The 24,463-nt window shown below is 36.8% G+C and overlaps 2 protein-coding genes across 2 annotated transcripts; one reads left to right on the top strand and one right to left on the bottom strand.

Moving 5' to 3' along the window:
- Positions 1-220: 220 nt before the first annotated feature.
- On the top strand, positions 221-3,552 carry LOC107104230 (zinc finger protein 99-like). Its single transcript, XM_015404176.1, has 2 exons — positions 221-465; positions 2,065-3,552. Exon 2 carries the CDS (start codon positions 2,357-2,359, stop codon positions 3,470-3,472), a length of 1,116 nt encoding a protein of 371 aa, XP_015259662.1. The 5' UTR covers positions 221-465; positions 2,065-2,356; the 3' UTR covers positions 3,473-3,552.
- A 1,116-nt stretch (positions 3,553-4,668) lies between these two features.
- On the bottom strand, positions 4,669-23,993 carry kcnn4 (potassium channel, calcium activated intermediate/small conductance subfamily N alpha, member 4; the record flags this gene model as incomplete). The annotated part of the gene is made up of 7 exons (XM_015404172.1): positions 4,669-6,247; positions 6,408-6,574; positions 8,382-8,451; positions 9,410-9,531; positions 13,304-13,414; positions 16,296-16,434; positions 23,557-23,993. Coding segments are annotated over 7 exons (1,050 nt in total), but the record flags the coding sequence as incomplete, so codon positions are not given.
- Positions 23,994-24,463: the final 470 nt, after the last annotated feature.

The raw sequence follows: 24,463 nt of genomic DNA, 5'->3' as shown, positions 1-24,463 counted from the left end.
CCATATAGATACACTGAAACACGTGGTCACATTGTGACAAAAAATACATTTAATGGAGAACGAATGCCTTTTTAAAGTATTGTAAATTATTTCGGAGAAAATTTTTTTATAAGAAATTCCCAATAAATCAACTGAGTTTATAAATCAGATCAATATTATTATGTCGAATGTTTGCTCCACTCTACTTCCGGTCCAAACCGGATGTGGGTGTAACCGGTTTGTTTCTCGGACGCCATCGTGTAAATTCCCCCAGTCCAATAAAGGAGTTTGTTTTTTAGAATGGTATTTATCTATTCTCCGTTTTTCAGTGAAGTTTATTGCTTGTAATATCACTAAAATCACATTTTCGGATTTATGAAAAAAACGTGTTTGTGGAAATGTGAACTATTGTTATAATATAAACCTACCTCGTGAGGAATTATATTTTCGGCGCACAACGTTGACCAAGAAAACCGTCAAATAGGGGTAAGTAGAGAGTAGGCGTCTGGAAATTGTTGTATTTTGCTGTATAACCTAATTGTTGCTAGAAATACTCTATCGTTACATCCAGTAATTAGCTACACTTAAGGGGGAGATGTAAATTGTTGGCAAACTTATTTTCTCTTTTGGAGGGTTATAATTTCTCAGAATAATTGTGAATAAACAATTAAGTAAAAAAAAAAGTAATGTGAATCTTATAGAAAATAAAATAAATGCCTTTTATTGTGCCTAAACTGGGAGATTGGAGACCGTGCGTGACAGTTCAAAAACATGTTAATAGAGGACACCAGACTTTCACCCTTGATTTTTATAGAATAATATAATTAAAATCCTATCTTAAGTAGGAGAGTTTGTAAGAAAAGGGAAACAAACTTACAAATAATTTATACCTAACAAATTAAATAGGAAGACCATCATGTTGAGTCTGGTTCTGCCAGGGGTTCTTCCCAACAGGGAGTTTTTCCTCTCCACTGTTGCTTCATGCTTGCTCATCATGGACAGGTTCTCTCAACCTGTGTTATCCAAACTGGACTTCCAGTTCCTGGTCCCTGAGTAAAGCGCTAGTATCAGCTCACGCAGTCCAGTGGATCTCCCCATAAAGCTCAGCATACCGTCTCACTAACCAGCAGTCTACAGACTGACCAACTTCGTCTATCTCCACTCCACTCCACTACCAGTTTCAGGCCTGGGAGGGGAACAGCCCTATTCTTTACTCCTATTCACGCATATCTATCAAAATTAAGCGCTATGTTTCCTGCCGAGGTCTGAGCGCCAAAGACAAAGTAATTGTATCCATACATTTCTCCTAATTGTCTTTTCTCTTCATTTGAGTTTTTCCAGATTGAACTATGGTTCAGCATTCTGTTATTGAAACAGCTCTGCAGTTCTCCAAAAGCTCCATGCATGTGATGGAGACGTCCTAGAGATATACATTCCTTAAAGTCCCAGATGACCTTAGTCTCCTCTGAGGCATCCTGTAACAATCAGCTCCATTTGTTGTTGAAGCAAACTCCTAAGAGATCCCTCTCTCATCACCAGTTCCCTGAATGCTCAACAGGGTCAATGAGGTGGTCCTGCACCTCCCTGCATTTAAAGCATCAGATAGTTTTGCTGGCACCAGTCCAAAAGCTTGGTATCCACTGTCTTAACGACTCAATAAGGCAAATTACATATACTTTTATTACATGTCTTGTAGTGTGAACTATTAGAAAAGGCTTGATGAAGTAATATTACTAGAATAGAGAACAACAGAATAATAGGTTTGAGATCAACTGACCGATTTATTAATAACTAATGGGTTATATAAACTTTTAAACAGAAGCAGAATGTTTCTATCAGTGTGCTAATATATATAGGTTTCACATGAAGGCTGATATAATCTGATCTTACTTTTTTGGCCAAAATCGACAAATTGGTCCGATATCAGCCAAAAAAAGTAGGAAAAAAAGAACATTGGAAATATATCACATGTGTTTAATCAACCTATCTTTTAATTTATAACATTCACGTTTTGAATTCAATATGTATGTTTTAAATATGTTTTTGTTTCTAAAACTAATTAGATCTTCTGTGTTAAATTGGCAGGAAAGTGGCGAATGCATGACCAGCTCCGTGCTTCTACTCCAGCTGTGGATCAAATCTACATGATGAGTGAATCAGCAGCTTGATTTGACGTTTTTACCACCACAGAATCCAAATCCTCCACACCACCCTCAGGAATTGTTACCATCACTGGAGGTCTATCTCCACTCACCTGGATGATGCAGACTACTCAGCCCTCCGCTTGTTGTCCCGCCAGTCTTTTGCTGCCAGCTAAGAACGAGAAAGGAAGGAGCAACAGGGCGCTATTCTAAGTCGTGCTCGCTCATCTTTGGAGATGAATCACAAAACGGCTGAATACAGCGTGGAATATACCGTAGGTGAAAATGATGAGAACTCTGACATAGAAAAGGAATCTGATGAGAGTTCCTCTGAAACCTCCAACAGTTCTGACTCGGAGGAAGCAGCTCTACCTCCCCCCATTGAAAATGGAGTAACCTGCCAAAAGTGTGGCCGGGGACCCTTCAGGTCCGTGAAGCGGCATTTGCTTTACTGCCATGGGGTGCAGGAAAAGTTCCAGTGCATTTTGTGCAAGCTTTTCTTTTTTAGTGAGGAGACACTCCGAGAACACCACATGCCTCTGTATTTATGTCACAGCTGTGGGCAGGTACTTCCCACCAAGAACTCATTCAACCAGCACCCGTGTAGAGGAGCCAAATCCACTTTGGTGCTCTTCTGCTCTGAGTCGATGCCCAAAGCGTGCAACTTATGCAAGTCCTTTTTCTCCTCTGATAAAACTTTGTCAATCCATCTCACCAAAGTTCACTCTTCTGTTATCAAAACCAAACGCATCTTTGTTGCATGTTCATCGTCATTGACAGAAGCCGGAGATGCACAGAAGGAAGCTGTTAGCAGGAATCTCTGTGTCGACGAAGCTCCAGACACTCAGGACTCGAACGTAGACGCTCCAACAACGCTCTCTATCCTAGCCCTTTTTGAGAATGAGAGCCGACAGTGGGATCTGATGAAGCGGATGAACACAGGATGGCGCTCCAAGACCCCCTGTCCCTGCAGGCAGTGCGGCGCCATCTTCCGGCAGCCCTCCTTCGCCATCAGCCACCGCTACCTTCATCGAGGCCAGCGCTCACACCTCTGCCAGTGCGGTCGAGCTTTTAGGCACCAGCTGCATCTCCTGCGGCACTGCGTTCAGCACGCTGAGGCTTTGAGCTACATCTGCGTTGGCTGCGGGGACACTTTCTCCGGAGCAAAACATTTAACACGGCACCTAACAGGCAAACAGTGGAAACAGTCTCAGTGTGGAGAGAGGGTGAAAGAAAGTAGGGAGAGAAAGTGCAGGATGCCTTTTATGTGTATCTGCGGCCTGGTGTTTTTGAGGCCCTCGGCCTACATATGGCACCAAATAAGAAACAGAGCTGAAACAAAGAGCCACTGAAGAAATGAGATATCCCATAAAAAATAAGTTCTGTTTTATTTTTTATTTAAAATACCACTATTGATCAAAAGGGGTTACAATTTGTCCGTATTTGGTTTTGGTTTCTCCTGTTCTGTGGAACACAGCTCTGCATGGGTTTGAGGTTTTCATCACCTTTATAATAAAGTGCTTCATTAAAAAAACTGCAATTTTTGTGTTTTTATTTGTTAGGCTTTATATAACATTTTAATTAATATAATAAACAGAAATATTTCCACATAACAGAAAAAGGTGGATATGGTATATTAATTATTCCATGTTGAGCCACGCCTTTTAAGTTTGAAATCAGAACCAGAAAAACAAGCTTTATTTACCAAGTACTGTGATGCTTGGTTATAAAGCTTTGTTCTTTGGTGATGAGATGTTACACATAGACAAACACACAGCTGACATCAATACTGGTATGTTAAGTTACATGTTTGTTTTTTACCAAAAAACAGCAGCAGATCCCCAGTAAAAAATAGAGATTGACCCAAGAGTTATGAGAAGAATTTAAAATGAAAATAAATGTTATTTGTTTCCTGAGGTTTCCAGACTGTTGTTTTGTGTCATTAGCTGCCTCTGTCCAGATTTTATACTGAAACTATTTTTTTCACCCAGCCTTAATCAAACCTAATTGTGTTCATTACTTCTAGATCAGATCTAAAGAAAAGCTGCTAAATCATGCAAATACTAGTCACCTCAAAGCTTTTGGTTTTGAATATTAGTTTCTTTTTTGCTATATTTGCAAAATTAAATTAACTAGTCATGTCAGCAGTGACACACAATACATGCTATTCATCTTAGAATTGTAAAACAGGTATCAGTTATTTAGTGCAATGCAGAAGTTAAATGTTTTTGTAATTCTAAATATATGAATAAATTATATTCCCATGTTTTTAAAAAAACATTAATTAATTGGAAAATTTTGTCCATAGATCACAAATTAATCAGTAGTTGTTGGTGAGGCTCTAGAGGCAACGCCATTGAAGTGAATACTAGAAAGAATGTCTCTTAGAGTAGAAGGTTAATATGGTGCTTTGGCTAAAAATATAACAAAATGCATAATTTCTTAAAATCAGTTTTTATTAAATTAGACATAAAAAAAAAGGCACAGCACATTTAAACTTCTGCTCATTTGTTTAAAAAACAAATGAGCAAATGTAGGTGTTCATTTAAAAAAAGAACACCTACATTTCAGTTCAATATTCAGTAATATAAAACAAAAATCATTGGAAAAAAATGTTTTTCACTGCAAGTGTTTGACGTAATCACCTGGTCTGCCTAAAACATGCATGGATGACATAGAAGACCACAGCAAAAGTAAAAATATATTTATTCTAACTTAACTTTGTTTTTGGCATCTGTCCAGTTTTGGATGTTTTGTTTTCTTCACACAAGATTATTTAAAGTAAACTAAGTAACATTAGGTTCCACACACTAAAAAAAATAAAAAATAAAAGTCAACATGAGCAGCAAAGATTTAAATCAATGCATTTAAATCAAAAGTCTAGTGTATCTTTTTTGCACAGTTGTCAAGAAAAGCATATGCAAATTTTTTGTTTTAAGATATTTGTTTGCCTAGATGCAATTACATTAATGGAACCCAGTGAATGTTGTTAAGTAGGAAATTAACTAAAGCTTTGTGACAAATATAACCATCTCTGATCTGTTACTTTGAGCAGTGTCTGGAAAATCAACAGTATATTTAATGCATGATTAATCAGTGACATTTCGCAGTTTTTGAGACAAAACTGATGTGATGTTATCTAGATACCAAAAAAGTAGTGAAATAGCATTTACTGTTGAAATGTTACCACCTGTGTCATTTGAAAATTCATAAAAACAAACAAAAAAAAACATCTCATAAAATCTGTTGTAAATTTTTGGATGAAATCTTTGTGTTGATATCCATTAGTTAAAGTTCTTAGGTGAGATTAAAGGTGAGAGAAATTACTAACCTGTGAGTACATTCTGTACTGCAAAGGTAACAAAAAATCTTGTTTAATCAACACTTGACCACTAGGTGGAACCATTGGCTTTCTTAAACAAAACAGGAAAAGCCCTACATGTTTAATCAGACAGCTGCTGTGTTATATTTAGAGTTATCTGCATGATCGTTCTGATATTTATTGAACACTAAAAATCTACTCCCACTTCTTGGGGACTAATCGATTTTTTGTCCTGCAGAACATTTTTAAATACATTAGCACAAGATGACCAGAACAAATGTAAATAGAGCCATGTAAATAACACCATAACACTTGATAAAATGTCCAAATCTAAGTTTTTGGAAATAGACATCATTGGTATAAGAATTAAACAACTTGAAAATACAGAAAAAGGTATGAGGTTTTTTTCTAAAATATAAAAAGAATATATGAAAATGACCTCAAAAATAAAATACAAATATAAAACCTTTAATTCCACAGGAATAAGGTGATAATTATTCATACAAAAATCATTTAGATTATCTAATCTCAGTTCTTTTCAATAAGTTTTCTAAGCACAATAACAAATATTTTTGCCACACATTGTAGCAGACTTCCCAATATTTTATTCAGATAATTCTACAGCAGAAAAATTCCTCTGTAATTCTTCTGCTTTAGTCACTGAGCAACGCATGCAGCACTGAACTGGATGAGATGTTTCCTCTGCTTTGTAACAGTTCTGCAGCTGCCCTGGCTGCCCCTGATCCTTGCAGCAGAAGGAAATGTTACAGACACTTTGTGAAAAAAGCATTTGCAGCCATGTCACCTGCAGAAGGAAAGGAAATGGAATGAAAAACAAAACAAACTTCTTCTATCTTCCAAAGCTGGGGTGTTCCAGTTCAGCTCAGCTACCACATCCTGCCATGTGTTATCAGCAGTTCTGTGCAACAGCAGCCTCATCGCCAGCAACTGTAAATACCGTTTACCTGATCTCTGGGTTTCTGTGACGTAGGACCTCAGACAGCAGCTCCGATGTCTGCTGGAAGCAGCGAGTCAGGTGGTCCAGCTTCTGCTCCATGAAGAGGATCCTCTGCTCCAGTTCTCTGTAAGAGTTGTTCCAGTTGGCGCTGAGGTCACACATGATCATCTGCATCTGATAAAATCAGATGTACAACACAAATATAGACGTTAATGTTTTTTTTTATTTGTGAGCAATTTCATAATAACAGTGCTTTGAGGTAAGACTATAGGACATTCTTGTTCCATTATGTATTTAATTCTTTTTTTTTTTTTCAAAACTCAAACTAACACCACATAATGAATATGTGATTTTCTCATAGAAGAATGAAAATAATAAAAAAAAAAAAGAAAACTGAGCTGAGGTGCATCCTGTTTCACATGATCGTCAATTGTCATCAATTATCATCAATTGGCATCAATTTGTAGACTTTAATCCTGATCCTCAGGAAACACCTAGTCTGTTTTAGACATTCTCTTGCATCCATAATTAAATATGTGGGTGATTATCAGGCCTCTGCTGCTGCTGAAGGTGGAACACAATCATTTGATTTAGGTATGCTGGGAAAAAAAGACATTTGAAACATACAGGATGGTGTGGTTCTGAGTAAAAGGATTAAAGACACCCGTTGTACAAGATTTCCCCCTAAAAAACACACCTGCTTATGCAAGCTCTCGCAATTGACAGTCTGTGTCAGTGGACAAACCCAGCATAAACTCAAAGGAACTGTCTGTATTGTCAAGTCAATAATCTGCAGAGGGGAACAGACACATTTCTCCAGCTTTAAAGGTTACTTTGAGCGCAGTGGCACAGAAGAAGTTCAGAACTAAGGGACTCCCCTGGACCTTGGTTGCTGTCAAACTTAAGGGATCCAGGGAGAAAGGCTTTATTGAGTCTGTAGTGCTCCAGTGCTGCTCTAATCCACCAATTAGGCTTGCATGGTAGAGCGGCCAGATGGAAGCCATTCCTTAATAAAAGGCACATGGCAGTCTGTCTGAAATTTGCCAAAAGGCACCTGAAGGACTCTCAGACCATCAAAGATATGATCCTTTAGTCTGATGAGGTAAAGGTTAATTTGCCATGTATTTCAGACATTTTTTATGGATTAAACCAGACACAGATTATCAGTTGGCCAATACCATCCCTACAGAAAAGCAGAGTGGTGGAGGCATCATGCAATGAGGATCGTTTCTAGGGCCAAATTTGAAAGACTAGCTGAGAATGGAAGATGATCGCATCAGAATACAGAAACATGGATGAAACCCAGCTCCAAAAGGCTGCTGACCTCAGATTTGGGCAAATTGTTTCTTCTGTCAGATATGTCAAAGGAATAACTTCAGGACAACTCTTTGAATATTCATGAGTTTGAACCAGAATCCACATTTTTAATTAGATTGAACATTTAGGGAAGATCTAAAAAAAACCTGCATAAATACTTGCAGTATATTGTAGTATGCATTTAAGCTAATGGATTTAAAAAATATATATATATTGAAAGAAGCTTTCAATAAACATTTAGTTTACTGAAAGCTGTATTTTCAACCACTAATAAACAAAGCCATTATCTGTGTTTGTAGTCTGCTTTTCTGTCTGTTTTATTTTTGTTCCCTTTTAAATGGCTTTAGTTGTGCACCCATAACCTATACTGTTAAACAGCTTTTATTTGTTTACTGATTTCCTTGAATATTTTCCATAGAGCAAAAACATCCAGCTTTATACTGAATTATAATTTAGCCTCAATGCTTGCCTCAATGTTTAACTCTCGGTTTATTTTCCATGTAACTTGATCAAGAGGACTGTACTATCTTTACAGTGGTTACTTTTAATATCCTTGGCTCAAAAATGATTTGGACAATGATCAGAAATAAAGAACACAAGAGAAATGTGTGGTTTATTTTACTTTGATGTGAAACAGTAACTAAATGTTCCAGCTGGCATTTACCTTTGGGAGGTCCACCATCTCACTGACATAATCTCTCAGTTTTCTTTGTTTAAGGCGTAAATGTCGAAATCTGAAATAGAAAAAAAAGTCTTTTTTAAATCAAATCCATGTGGTAATATTTCAAACACACAAAAAAAACTTTGTATTATATGATTCAAAGTATAAAAAAAGAGACAGAAGTGGATCAAATCAGTCATTTGTTTTCAGGAAAGCCCTTCCTTTGGATTTATTTTAAGCCAGTTATATGGTGTTTTTGGTTTAAAAGCTCCATGTAGGGATGTGGATCGCTCATCTAAAGACAGAGCGTCCTAATTTTGGACAAATACACCATTCCTGGCACAAGATGGTCCGATTTAGGAAAAGAATATGCTGACGAGTATTCCACTAATCAGCACGGAGAGGGTCATGCTGAGTTTGTTAAACAGCTGTAAAACATTGCCAGAGGCGGAAAACGGATAAATTTAGCTCCACAGATGGACGAAAGCAGAAGTACAAAGAGAGCAGATTTATGGAAACCAATAGTGCGATCGGTGCTTGGCGGCCCAGAGCATAATGAGGTGATGGAGTCTCATTACGGTAGACAGTAACTCCAGAGGTGTGGAGGTTCCTCCCGCTCTCATTCTTTCCACAGGGTGTTTATTTGTAATAGTTCAGCCCAGTTTGAAACAGGAAACACAGGCCCTATGCTAACGCAGAGTGCCCTCACACGTGTATTCCTGTTGACAGAAAAGTGGAGCTCTTAATCACTTCTGAATCTCCTGGCTTGTGTAATCCACTTGTTCTTGGTGTTTGGAGCTTCCATGTTTATAAAGAATGAAAAAACAATATGAAGTCATATCCTTCTAGAGACTTGTGTTTAATTTTTAGATAAGTGAATTTTTGGGGATGGATTTAATCTGATAATTAATCTAAACCAGACTCAGTGTGTTGACAATAAGTTAATGATCCATAAAATACACATTGCAAGGCATACAAACGCCACCCTTTTATAGCTCCTGGGCAGATTTAAGCACACGGCCACCACTCACACTCTGATGGCTTCCAGAAGACATCGCAGGTGTCTTCGGTGCTCGTTCCGGCTGCCCTTTGGCAGGTTTGCACGATGCAGCAGCCAGCATTCTCTCAGAACATTAGCAGCAGCATGCCGGATCTGAATAACCAAGCAGACAAACAATGATAAGATTATTAAGATAAAGTCTGTCAATCATTAACCGGTAAAGTGCATTGCCTTAGGATTTTTAACACCCTGAACTGTTCCACATTTGTCACGTAACAAACGCAAACCTTGATATTGGGATTTTTTTTGGTGACAACACAGATTAATGGATAACTGTGAATAGTAAATACAAAAAAATTTTTACAGGATGTTCTTTTTTTTAACAAGCACAATTAACAGTGAGTTGTGCATATGCGCACTATTAAACTGATTAAAAATAAGAACAAAGAGTGGATTTACCCGTAATTTGAGTAGGTAAATAAGATGATATGCCGATGGAATGAGAGTTTTCAGTCATAGATATAAGATAACTAGATATTATGCATGCACTTAAGACAAGATGATAGATTTGCTTTTCTTATTTAAATATAAATTATCTTATTCAATTGAAAAAAGTCTTACTTACCTGCCAATATAGAAAGAAAATAGAAAATGGAAAAAAAAAAGATTTAAATATTATCATTACACTCACAAGAAAGTAATTTTACTACATCAATACTGTTGATGCCCTATTGTAACTTATTTGAACAGTTTTTAAAAGATTTTTTTTTTTTTTAAGTTTGTCCCTTCATTTTATTTTGACTTGGTCTTGTTTAGGCTTAGGGCTTTATTGAGTTTATTCAGGGTGCTTTATGAATGATTGTGTCTGTTGGTGTTATGTTGTTGTTGCTAGTAAAAAAAAAATCCCAGAGGTAGCAACCAAAGGGATGTAATAAAATTAATATGAACCTTTACTTTTTTTTTTCCCCCAATAGCTCAATACTAGTTACACTTGGCAAAGAATGCCAATTTATGCTGAGATTCAGGTCTGGAAAAATCAACTAGGTTTATGTCTAACCCATTTTAATTCACTGATAAGTCCATCATCAATTCTCCAGTCCTCAGGGCCATTGTTCTGAAGCTTCACGCTGTCTGTATTTTTACACACCATAATCAAATAAATATATATTTAGGAAGAGAAGTCAGAAGTTTTATTAAGCTTTCTTAAAACACGGACACATCCAGAAGTTGTAGCACACCAGTCCCTGAGCACTGAAATTTGACACCACTAATCTAAAATATTGTAATCTATTTAGTAGAGTCTGTACACCAGGAAGCTTCCACCACATCATTTTAATGGAGGCCATTGTGTCCTTCAGGCCTGCATGACTTATTGCAGTTCTTTCAAACATTTCCAAGAATCTGGTCACTTTTTTGCTTCAGAGGCCAGACTTGAATTAATGTGAACATATTCTGACAGGTGAGCTGTGGATCTTTGCAGCTCACCACATGCTTCTTAGATCAATGCTTTACTTGCAGCAGAGTAGTGCATACGTGCCTTGAAGGGTTTGTGGTTGTGGCATACTCGTAACCTAAGCATACTTAAAACGTACACTCAACACCTTATCTCTGACTTGTCTGTGGTGTTCCTTGGCCTCCATGAGGCTGTACGTCCACATATATTATCTAAAACGCCTCTGAAAATAGAATGCACATAGGTTTGTGGGTAAGTTGACTTTAATTGCATGTGTTTTCTCTGCATTTTATTTTATGTAGAAATTGTAAACTTGGTAAAAAAAAAAAGAAAAAAAAAAAAGAAAAATTAATTAAGGATTTTGACTCTGTTACAGTCTATAAAACAAAACGTCTATAACATATAGTAAATGTTGCTGTTGTATTATGACTTTTACATTGCAGTAAATTGCCCAATATCCTCTACAGCTTTTTCATATCTTTTAGAAAGGACATCATCTGAAGTAGCTAATAAAATCCGTATAGTCTTTCCTGTTTCATGCTTTCTTCCTTTGATGCAGATCTCAGGCAAATAGCAAAAAGTTTCTTATCTCACAAGACCAAACAGCGCAGCGTCAGGTCCTGCCACAGTCTTCCCTCTGATTCTATTTACATCCACTTTGCTTTCCCGTACAAATCTCTACTATTGCCCTGTTGTGATGTCACTTCTTCCCTGTTGCTGTAGTTATTAGTGGACCCTGTCAGTGTCGGCATCCAGATGTCTTCCCTTGTTCCCATCAGTGATTGCTCTGAAGGATGCATGAACACGCACCTAGAGACAGGATGCAGCCACCAGAGGAGAGGAAATGGTTGCATTCTCCAAACAGTGCTGCTACTGCATGTGGTGAGAGGCTGTAGCTCTCCTCACAAAAACCTAAGCTCATGTTGTTTTATAATGTCACACATGTGCCTTTCTGCAACGCAAATAAGAATGTCGGTCCCTTTAAATGAAAACTCTCAATTTCTTTTAAATCAATAACTAAAAATCTAAGAGTTAAACATCTTTGAATTCTTTGCAGGGAAGTTTCATCAAAAGCATCAATGTAAGCTCAAACTGTTTCCTGTCCTGCTCTGACCTTAACTGACAGAAGCTTCTTTCCTGTCAGAGATAAGATTATTTCCTAAGCTTCCTAACCCCAATGCCTTGAAAGAGCTCTAAAGAACACACACACACACCCACACACATACTATCCTGTTCTAACGTGTGACATTTATTTAGGGAAGAGAAAAGAAGCAGAAACAGAATCAACATTTTGACACACAGATCCCAAAACCATAAAATGTCTCCTTTAACATGAGTAGATCTGTATAAAAATGAGGGAGATTTAGTATTTAATGACCTTCAAATTTCTGCTAAGCTTTTAAAAAGACAGCGCTTCTTGTAAAAACCGTTAAACTTTGCACGTTGCTGCAGTTTAATGCAGTTTGGTAGAATAAGGGTGACTAGAGGTCTTTTGTATAGTTATTTGCAAATAAATGAATTCTTATCAAATGAAATCACTCCTCCCTTATTAAAAACATTGCCTTGTAAAAAAAAAAAAAAAAAAAAAAGAACAGTTCAGGACAAGGTTTTCTTAATTTTCAGTAGCATAAAAACACACTGTTCCCATGAGGCAGCAGCTTCAGAGACATAATGTTCATTTTGATATATTATCTCACTAATAAGTCTCTTACTTTCAAACCCTGTACAGCTCCCATAGGCAGCCACTTATTATAGCTTCCAGAGTCTGTTTTTAACAGATCTTTACCAGGATTGCCTCCAGAAACTTTTCAAAGGGATGGTCAGACTTGGAGCCACATCAAAATCAAATGTTGGAATAGAATTTCGGGAGTTTTACATTTTTTCATAGTTTTAAAGGGGATGGGGGATAAATATGGCAATACATCAAAATCAACAAAACTACAAAGTCAAAGTCAAAATCAACCAACTACAAAGACAGAAACATACGTATTTCTGGCAAATATTAGCGAGATGAACACCAATAGTATGAACTTCAAAGGTTCACACTGAAGATGCTTTTCCATGAGATCAAATGGTTCATCTTTGAAGTTGAATGCAACCTTTAAGTTATTAAGGTCTTTGATCTTAATTAAATTTTTCTAAAATACTAATTTTACAAAGTTGAAAACCTGTAAAATTAATAAAGTTACATTCAATGAAATTCATTCGGCACTAAAAAGTTTTATGCAAACGTTTAGATATAAGAAGTTAAATAAAAAAAAAAATTATTGTTTTAATTAAAATGTGAGACTTTTGGCCCTTAATTCAAGATTTAGTGATTAAAACAGAGAAAACCCCCCCAGAGACACACACATACCAACCCTTTCACTCCCTATTTGTGCTCAGAGGCCAGTGATCTCAAGCTGCATGTTCTATTCTCTCATACAGCCAGTGTTTCACCTTTTGCACACATCTGCTGTATTCAAATCTCACCCTTTTAGATATCTGGATGTCCATCATGAAGAAGTGGACATGCTTCTCTCCTTTGTTTAGGGCAAGTTTCTCAGTAACGATGGCCACCAGCATGGCGGTGCAGGCTACACCCTGGAACCCAAAAGACACACAGAAATTAGCTCAAGCCTCTCCAGAGATCCTCGGTTAACATTTCAAGTGGTTTGGAATGCTACCCTCAAAGGAAAGCAGCTGTATTAAAAGTCATGTTGATCTTCATATCTTAATGGCTACTAATAAAACAAGTTATATTTATAAAAAAGGAAAGTTCTGCAGCCAAATAGAGCTATAAGACTATAATTGTGTGGTTTCCTCTGAGAATAACTTACTATTACTGGACAGGGAACTGCAGACTTTTCCAAAATCCATCCACAAACACAACAAACACAAAAAGATGTAAAACAGAACACATGCATAAAACTGCATTGAGATCATGTCCACAATAGTTAAGAAGAGTTAACCAACTTTTACCTTTTGTTCTGCGTTTTGGTTTGCAACAGAAAGAGAGAGAAGGAGAAAGACATGCAAAACATGAGCATAAGAAAGATTCAGGCAGGGGGATGTCTTTTCTTCACTTTAGCAAGCCACCAAATATCCATCATTACATCATCTGTGAAACCCTGGAGGTACAAACTCTTTCCTGGGATCCATCTACACACAGGAATAAGTCGTACACACAAATGTCAACCCCTGGAAACAGCTGCAGACTGATTTCTAGCAGATTGTTGAGCAGAGTGGCTTCCAGCTATAATACAGGTGTGAGCATCACTACCTTGTAGCTCCCTTAAATTCCCTGATGGGAGTTGGAATTTTATTTTTTATTTTCCAAACTGTGGGCACAGGTTTGAACGCCCTGCTGTTGTTGTGGTGCCAAATGCAATAAACCACCCAAAAATGGATATGGTGGAAAGTTTTCCCTTTTAGTTCTCCCTTATACAACAAGGGAGATGGAGAAATATGGAGATACAGAGTGGTTGTTTTCCACAACCACCACAGATACAGATATGCACTGGTTTTTCAAAATCTGCCACACCTCATCCTGAGTGACCTATATAGTCTGTCTTGCTGTAATTCATCCTTTTTTTTTTTATCACACCTTACCTTTCAGTATTTGTTTCAGACTGAGCCCTTGCCCTCGTTCTCAGCATCACAGTACAGAAGGTACTGAAATCCATTTTACCTTTTCACATTTTGGTATATTCAAGAGTACACAGTAGTGCATAATTGCACTTTGAATGAAAAATTATAATTTTCAAGTGACTTCACAGATAGAAATCTGAAAAGAGGGGTCTACATATTTATTCACCCTGCTCTGATGTCCCAGAACCAGTGCAGCTAATTGTTTTAAAACCTCATATGCATAATTTAATTTCAGTGTAAATACAGATTTTCTGTAATTAAAAGTTACATGGACAAGAAGCACAGGCAAAATTGTAGGGAATAAAGGCGTGGAGAAGTATAAGACACATTTAGGTTATAAATAAATATTTTTTATATTTTTTTAACAGATTCGCCATTCAGTCTAGCATCCAGATAAAAAAAGTATGGTGCAACAAAAAGCTACCAGGCCTTGGAAATCTAAACTCATAGCCTCAAACATCAGAGCATTACTCAAAGAAACAAAATGCTATTATACTGAGACTCTTTTGGCTTCACACTAAATTTAAATTGTTATGTGTGGCAACAGACCAACACATCACATCAATCTGGACATAAAACCCCACTTTAAATCATGTGGAGATGCTTTTCATTTGAGTTTCTTTGGAGTTGATGAGTAAAGTCGTGGAGCCTAGAGGAAGCCCAGACTGAAATACAATGGATAATTTGTAGCAGGAATTTATGGTTACAAAAACTCCATCTAAAACTGAGTAGATTAGATTAATAGTTATTCAACTAAGAACACCAAATTGATTTCACCTCCGACTTTGAATAAGTTAAATAATTAACTACAGCTCCAGTTCTAGTTAATCATACAGGATATATTATTTCAACACCTGTTCTTCCTTTTAACCACTGATCTTGCCTGTTCCCATCTGATCTGTTGTTATCATTCACCTATCAGCTATGAAATTATGCTGCTGTAGTTAAAGACACTTTTGTTTAAAGTCTTTTTACATATGATTTTCATGTTCTGACAATGATTATGTTCCTTTCCTATTTTCATATTTTTTTTTCATCCACAATGAGTGTCCTTGTTTTATTTGGTCTTGTATTTATTTGGTACAATCCAAAGACACATTGTAACCCTCAGTCTGGTTTAATTAGACTAATTTAGAGTTGCAAAGTTATATGAGCTCCTGAAAAAGTCAAGAGGCTTTTATACGTTTTTATTAATAAATACAAAAATAAAAACACCTACAACTCATTTTCCTTGAATTTCTGTTTGTTTGTTTTAATATAACTTTTTTTAAAGAATTGATTAATTTTCCCCTTTTAGATGTTGATATTTGAGAAAAGGCATGTTACAAAAAACATTGTTTTCAACCTAATTACAAGGTCTAAAGAAAACTTACTGTTCCCATAAGTGTATTTCTGTTGCAAAACTTTAGATCATATCACCCTATTTACATGCATATCTTATACCGGAGGTTCCAAAGGATCTACTTGCGGCTCCAGACTATCCAGAGTTGTTAATTTTTTGTATGTTAGCATGTAAAAGCAAAATATATTGAAAGAAGATGGCTGGCAGAGTTCAACTTAAAAACTGAAACAGCTGAATAAAAGAAGGCTTATTTCTGTGTTATCAGGTTGATTATCTTGTGAAAGCAAAGTTCTCAAATGTTTCATACTTAATAAATAGAGAAGTGACACAAAGGTACGACACTTTAATGCATCAAGTTTTTCAAGTCAAACATTAACTTCTGCTTTTCTGTAACAGATAGATATATATAGCTACTAATCCCCAAGAGAACCCAAAACAGCCACCTGGTATGAAGCACAACACCATTCCTCAACAGAATATGAAGCTATTTACCATGACACCGGTAAAGAGACACACCCCCTTGCCACAGCTGGTCTTGGGTGCAACATCTCCATAGCCCACAGTGAGGAATGTGATGGCAATGAGCCACAGGGCTGTGTCCATTTGTCCCGTCGTCAGGGCCTCGGTTCGTCTGTGGGGATGGGGGTGGGGTGACAGATGAATAGACAGATGAAATCAAGGCCTGTCAGGAAAACTTCATAAATTATATTATAATAAAAGAACATTAATACTTCAAGACCTTTGGAAGGAAGGCACATTTTGTAATGGATGTGAAATTTCAGTCGAAGTTGAACCAAAAATGAGGAGTATTTACACATGGACACAGAGCTGGTGAATATTTACAGAATGAGAAACGAGATGTCATGATCTGCCCTAATGGCTGACCTTAATTACTCCATTCACCTGCCGTTCCCTGCCCGTTCTCTCATCATCACTCATCCTATGCACCTGCGCCTACTGTTTACATGTTGCTCAGCCCAGCTATCGGGGCCATATCATTGCTTTTTTCATGTTAGATGTTAGTTATGTTTGTTGCATAGTTACCCTGAGCATGAGTCCTGGATTTAAGAACTGTCCCTGTCTGATCTGTTTTCCCTGACATGGATCGGATCCCTGCCTTACTCAGAGAGGATGGACTGAACTGTTAAACCAGATAAGTGACTCACAAAGATGATTATCTTCCGTCAGTTGATCATAATCACTTACCTGTTTTTCCCACATCCAGAATGCCAGTGATGTGTTGCACCCCACCCTTCTGCTGCCGCTGCAGTCCAAAGATTCACAGCTCTGCACTTCAGTTCTGTTATGTTTTTGTTTTATTAAACGTTTTGAACTTTCCCACTGCCTGTCTCACCTTGAATACAGGGTCCATCTGTCCTCTATCATGACACTTAATCGTATAGTTCCTGTCAGTGGTGGACAACCATTAAGGACTATTTGAATGAATATAGTGAAAAAGAAAATATTTTGAAGCTGCAAAGGTGTGCTCAGGGCAACCACATTGATCATTATTACAGCCCACTTTGTGGGTTTTTAGAGCCATTTGAATCAATGCAAGTTGTGCAAGACACAGTCCACTAACTCAACCCTCCTATCAGTGTTGGAATGGGACTATAACATTATAAACTCAAAAAACATTATAAAGAACAAATACACACCCACTCAGAAATCTGATTACTATGGTGCGAAAGAGCAGCTATCAATACAGTTACTCCCTTGGTTCTGTGGGATTATGAAAAAACGATTTGCTTTAAATTTATTTTCAGTTCTTAGGTTACTGTCTTTTAAGTAAACAACTGTTTGTATCTATTGCTTTTGTTAAAGGTATAATATGAGTTTCACAGCAGAGGGTGCTTAGAGCAGTGTGTACCACTTGCTGATACTCTGGCCAGCGGAAGAAGTTGACCAGTTTGTTGTGAAGCAGTTTAGAGTGAACGCACCAAGCATCTCCTATAACCTGCCGCAGAGTCCTGCAATGGGTCAGGTACCCGGTGAGTACCCGTATAAACAACATACATCTACAGATAGAAAAAAAACATACATATTATTTCACGGGTATATATGGACAAAATGTGGGTATTGTATACCCCTTTTACACTGGCCAAAAACCCTCTTTAAATAATCAGTTTTTAGTGGCAGTGGGAACAGCTCACTGAACCATGTCTACCCGGATCAAACGACTTGGCAAGCGACCCGCGTTAAAATTCACCTCGCTTTGATCGGCATACAGTGGGAACACCTGACCTGGGTTGACCCGCTAAATTACCTGACCCTTATGAATGCAACGTACGGATGTCAACACACTGCGGCAGTTGCTTCTGAAGTAGCCAACACAACTCAGTTTACATTCGATAAGTATTGGGAAAGATAAAAGAACACTAATAATAAAGAATACTGACTATGCTCTGGCCCCCGTCGATGTTGCTCTCCATTATTTACTTCCCTGATTCCCATTGCTTTTCGGTCAAATAGGAAAACGGCCAAGATCCGATTGTGTCACAGCTGGGTGGAGAATTTTGAGGACCCAAATGCATAGATCAGGAGGCAAAGGTCTTAAAGATTTAATAAGGCAACAGCGGCAAAAATACAAGGAACCAAAAAACCGGAAAACATTAGGGGAAAAAAAAACTCACGTGGGGAGCCAGAGATGAGGAAGCAGTAGAACAACAACAAAGAACCAGCAAGCAGTGAATGAACATTAGGTGTATAAATGGGAGACTGAACAAAGACCAGGCTAATCAACAGATTGGGTGCAGGTGTGGACAGAGGATTCTAGAAGGGAGCTAGGGGAAAAAGAGCCTGACATAAGACAGCAGTAGAGGGCAAACAATACCCATGAACTCAATTACAATCAAAAATAACTAGAATAACACAAATTAGAAATTAAACTAGAAAAGTTGACAGTCATGACAGATTGTTTTAGTGGGAAAGGGGCTATAGAGTTACAGCATGAATGAAACTTTATACTTTTTAAAAATTCCTTGTTATTAACTCTACACCTTAAAAAATAAATAGATATGAGAATATCCAGATAAGACTAATTTTTTCAAGCAACGAGGCAAACCTTCTTTTTTTGGCCAATTTACAGCTGTTAATCTGTGAGTGCCGCTCGCACTGGATGAGAGTGTGAGGCAATTTCTTTTCTGCCTCTGTTATTATAAACAGCTGTGGGTACACTTTGTGATCCCATGTCGGGTCGCACTTAATTATTTATGGGTCCATGCAGTTCCGGCCATGTTTTAAATGAGGACAATCGCAGGTAATGGGTCAGGTCTCGGTTCTAAACTCTACAGGTACGGGAGGTCCCAGGTTTTAAACGGGAATAATTGCGGGCAATGGGTCAGGTCTCGGTTCTAATCTCTATGGGTGTGGGCAGTCCCAGGTATTAAATGGGGATAATTGTGGGTAATCGGTTGAGTCGTGGTTCTGATCTCTACAGTTTTGAAAATCAGACATGTGCAGAACTCTGACCTCTTGTATGTTTTGCAGGTGAGCAGGTTGATTAATGATATATGCATGGTAACTATCAGTAGAAGTATCTCATGAGTGCTGTGGGGCAAACCAGAGGTAAAGCTAGCAGGTAAGAGCACACATATAAGCATTTGGGAAGATGATTAATGTGGTGGAAATGGCGGACTTGTCACAGAGTTGGTTTGTGATTGAAGAGAAAGAAGCTAATAACTGAGGCATGCACCTACTATCAGTAAAAAAGAATGAGTTTTATTTTAAAGCAAGTAAAAGAGGTCATGTCATGATGACCTCAAGTTACACTGAACTGTTGAGCCAAAATGTGGAGCCAAGTTAAGCATCAGGCTAGGCTACGTACGTATCAAAAGATTGGTTCGGTACATTCTATTGATTTCGTAAAGATGGAATAGAATGGAAATAATAAGGACTGTTGAAGTGCTACTGTTTGATCATTAGAATGCACAGTATAGAAGTATTGTTATTTTTATTGTAAAGCGAGGGGATCTTGAGTTTGGTGTTAGATTAGCTAGAGTTTTGACCACAATGCCAAAAGGAAAAGCCAATCACTTCCTAAATGAATTCTTTCTTTCATTCGGTATTGTTCAATCTTTATAAGTGAAAATAAAGTATTAATATTTTGTTAAAAAGAAGAAGAGCAATCAGCTCTGTCGGCCCCACACATATTGAACCGATGCTCCAGCAGTTGGATTTTAAATTGTGTTTTTTGCAGCTGTATCGTTAGGTTTACAATTTACATGTTTTCAAGTAAGCCCACCTTTTAAAGCTGTTTTTACAGTGAGTTTTAGAGGTGAAATAAATCTCAGTTTCAAATGCAATGTCTGATATTTTCTTTATTTTGTCATGAATCAAGGTTTAACATATTAATTATCTTTTTATTTAAGCCAATGAGTGCAGTGTTTTTCAGTTGTTAAATGTTAAACATCATAGCTTATATGTGGAAATTGCCTGATTTATCTGTTTTTCTATAGTTTATCTTGATTTACTTCTTTGTCCTTTTTACATCTGCTATTTTATGTGTATATGCAATTTAAATTCACACACATGAAATAAATGTTGTGTCAAGGATGCAGCTTACATTCTCTGTCAAACCTCATTAAGGTCTTGACCTGGTCTCTGCCAAATTAATTTCACAAATTTACAGCAGCATTGCTTTTAAAAAAAAAAATGTTTTGAATACCTCCATTAGCCATCATTAGTATTTCAAGTTCCATTAGTGAAAAATACAGACTTTGAGGTTCCTTAATTCATCCCACTATCAGGGTTGATTATTTTATATGGCTTTCATTGATGAGGGCTTCTTCTAAACTCAGACTGATGCTGAAATCAGCTAAGGTAACTAACAGTTGAATTACTTTGTTGATACCACCTGTTCCGAAAAAGAAAATTCTGAATATTATAGATCAAAATAGGTTTACTCATGATATCTGCTCTCTACTCAGACTAAGTTAAGCCTGCCTTCAGGAAAGGGCACAAGTGGTGCATAGATATTTTAATATTCTGTTTTGGTCATATTGTCTATCAATTTTCCTAATTTCTAAATATATGCTTTAAACAATAATGTCACAATATTTGCTGTGGAACAAATAATCATTTCTATGGACTGCCGTTTTTATGTCTCTACTATGAAGCTATTAAATTAGCCAAATGGAGTAGAGTCTGATGCGCTTAAACCACAATAAATGGAAGGAATGCTGTAAAGAATAGATTTATTCTTTCCACATGAGTGTGGATAAAAAGTCTGGATGAGACTATATCTGTCTTCTGTAAGTAGGTAGTTGCAAGATTGGCTGGTGTAACACTTCATGATGTGAAGATTTAGCGGGAACAGAAGCTGTCATTTTCAAACTCTAATATTACTTTGGAAAAACAAAACACTTAGTCTAAGTCTGGGTTAGACCTATCATTAGGCTTTAAATGTACAAATGACCTCACCTAACAGGTTGCAGGGGATCATTTCATTTGGTTTCCTCACAGAACTTAAAATAAAAACTATTACATCACGAATTGGAAAGCCACAATGAATAAAATAAAACTAATTACAAATTCAATTTATGGAAGAGGTCTGTTAAATTAGTTAGCAATAAAAAATCAGAGTGCTAAAGCAAAAGGGAAACTTAGAATAAAATACTGTTTTCTAGAGCTGTATCTAATGAAAACTAATATGCTTCTAAAATGTAATCAAAAGTATTCTTGCAAAGCAACACATCAGAGCCAATTGTTGGTCCGATATAGATGAATGCACCATGAAATGTTGTTTTACCTAATTTATTATTTAACTTAAGAATCGTCATAAATGAATAAAAAAATAAAATAAAAATTTGATTACATTAATAGCAGTGAATTAAATATTTATATATGATAGGTTAAAAAAAAGTAATACACGGGAGTCCTTCAAAAAAGGCAAAAAGAAGGCTGCATTTGTCAGCCCCATAACGAGGAGTCTTCCTAAAAGGCTCCTTTGGAATACTGCAAAAAGGTAAGGACATTTAAGCCAAAGTGGAAGTGTCATCATGATAAGTATGTATAGTGCTGACAGTAAGGAGCTAGGAAGAGGAGGCAGGATGCTTCTTATTGCCAGTTCAGTTAGCATAGGGACCTCCCGATGTTCAGCATTATTTATGTCTTTCCATCATGAATTGGCGCCCGTAAGGCTGGAAACTATCGGATTCACCACACCAGTCTGGAGCTCCTTTAAAGGCTAAAATGGTCTGCAGTTTTCCAAATTTCAGTTTGTGAAAAAAAAAATTGAAAGTATGTATCACTTTCCCCCTATTTTATGTTTTGTCTTGTTCTGTCATGTAAAATAAAAAAAAGCACTTAAGTAAAAAATAGCAGTTTGAGCATTTATTAAAAAATGTGAACATCCAAACCATGATTGTAAGTATTTTTGGTTTTCAAATTTTAGTGTTTTTTAAAAAACTTTTGTATTTTGGCTTTATGGTTGTAGAATCTATGGTGTTTGGTTTTGTAGGTTAGATCTGAACAATTTTAGACCCTGGTAAAGAACAGCTCATTTGTATGCAATGACAATAATTTCGGCAGAAGGATTACTTTCTTTTAATTAACGTTAGTATTACTAACTTGCCTCATATGACTCTCCTGTATATTTGCAGGAAAGAATAGATTTTTATCTAAAAGAAACAATCTGCTATGTAAACAGAAGCTTCTTGCGAACATATTAAAATAAGAAATTTTTACAGAATAAAGTTTTACATGTGATCAGGTGCAGACATGTTTGCACATCCAGATCTTCAAAGAAGGTCCAATGTGATTTGAAATTGCAATGCAGCAGCTAGCATGTGCAAACCCCTTTTTGCACGCACAAATCTGAATCTCAATTTTAGTTCCTTTTTTAGCACTTCTGAAAGTCCGATTCTGTGCACAGGTAAACACATTACAACCTTAAAAAAATAACAACTGTAAAATAATATATAGAGCTGGTGGGCACAAATTGATGCTGCAGGATGGCAGATAATCTTTATAGAGTCAAGCCAAGATGATTCTTTTTTTTTTTTTCTTTTATTGGAGGAAACAATTGTCCCACTCTACCTATATAAATCCAAATAAAAATCCTCTGGGTCAAATAAAAAAAAAAAAGTGAAGAGAAAATCAATTAACAGGCACTCATCTAACTGAATGGCAAAAGAAAGGGATTGCTGAAAAGCTGCTTCTGTCCTGCATTGCCTCTCATAAGCATCCTAGTTTACCCTACATCTTTTTTATTTAGATCTTGTCAGCATATTAAAAGTGCAAACCTCTCACTTATCTTTGTTGATTTAACAAAGCACAAAGCATGGTTCAACAAAGACAACTTTATGTTTTATATTTAAGATTTTTTTTTTTTTATTAACCTTCAGTTAATTGAATCATTTTATTTTTTACCGTTGTCTTTAGCACTAAGAGATTACCTATGTAAAGTGCTCTATAAATGTTATTTAGTATTAAAATTGCAAGCTTTATAAATTATTTTTATCATTAAAACTGACTACATAGTAGCCTATATTACTTTTACGATCACTCTGAACTGCATGTTCATGTTCTGCCCCTCATTTCAGAGGGGCACAACTAAACTGGTTTCCACCTCTCCTACAACATCCCAACTTATTGCATGTGCTTAAAAAAATAAGGGGAAAAATTGGAAACTTTGAAGGTAAGGCCTTAAATCCTGTATTTCCTCTTGGGTGATGTAATGTTTACCTCTATAGTTATAATGGTGCTCTTTCCCAGATAAAATCTATACATGCTGTTCGCAGTTATCACCTACCTCTCACACAACGTCAGCATCCACGACGCTGTAAGCCAGAACAGGAGGATAAACACTAGCAGCACACGTGCTGGATGTTTATTCATCAGTACTTTAAGAACAAAGCGAAAGGTGAAGTTGATGTTGTTAAGCGATCCTATGCTCCTGTAGGAGGCACTCAGAAGCACTTTGCTGTGTAGTAGAATGGCTCGGTGGACCAGGTATAGGCGCAGGAACATGAGCATGGATAGCAGCAGCTCCATGTCCACTAGAGTCTTGTCATGGTGACTGGAAACACATAGTGGGGCAGCGGAGGAGGAGTTGGTGTAGAGGCCCACCTCCCAGTACGACCCGACTGGATGGATGATGCAGACCAACAGCTCCAAGGTGATCACAAGAACCCTGTGGCCTGTTATAGCTATTCTCCAGTCCACTTCTTTGTGATCAATGATGAATAGCTAAATAGAGGAAAAAACAAAGATAGAACATAATTAAAATCCAACATAACAAAAGTTCACCTGTTTAGCTCATATTCAGTCTCACTGAATATCTTCTGGTGATCCAATCCTCCAAGCAGCCATTCAGTTTTTTTCATTTGGATTTATTTGTAAAATAAGCCTTTTTTTTAGAACTCTCTCTGATCTAATTTTAAAAAGGGAAACTAATTATTTGTCTACATAGAACAGACTATTTGCCAACCTTGGCAACCTTTGGCATATTTTTTAAATCGCAACTAATCACAAAGATAAATTATTTATCAATTCTTTAGTTGAATTCAATAAATTATAAAGAGCTATTGAAAATGGATTTTCTTTTTGAAATGAGAAAAGTAAAACAAGCTGTCATAACACAAAGAATAAACAGAAAATTAATGACAAGCAGTCAAGGTACAATGGTAAGGCAGAGTTAAAAACATTAACTAACTAAA

This window comes from Cyprinodon variegatus, unplaced genomic scaffold, assembly GCF_000732505.1.
Source record: "Cyprinodon variegatus isolate N-32 unplaced genomic scaffold, C_variegatus-1.0 Scaffold1658, whole genome shotgun sequence".
Taxonomy (NCBI): Eukaryota; Metazoa; Chordata; class Actinopteri; order Cyprinodontiformes; family Cyprinodontidae; genus Cyprinodon; species Cyprinodon variegatus.
Note: the sequence above shows the minus strand (reverse complement) of the source record. Positions and strands in the feature narration are given on the sequence as shown.

Bases quoted from the DNA above. Each gene is read 5' to 3' on its own strand.
- LOC107104230 (XM_015404176.1), top strand. From the start codon at position 2,357: ATGAATCACAAAACGGCTGAATACAGCGTGGAATATACCGTAGGTGAA.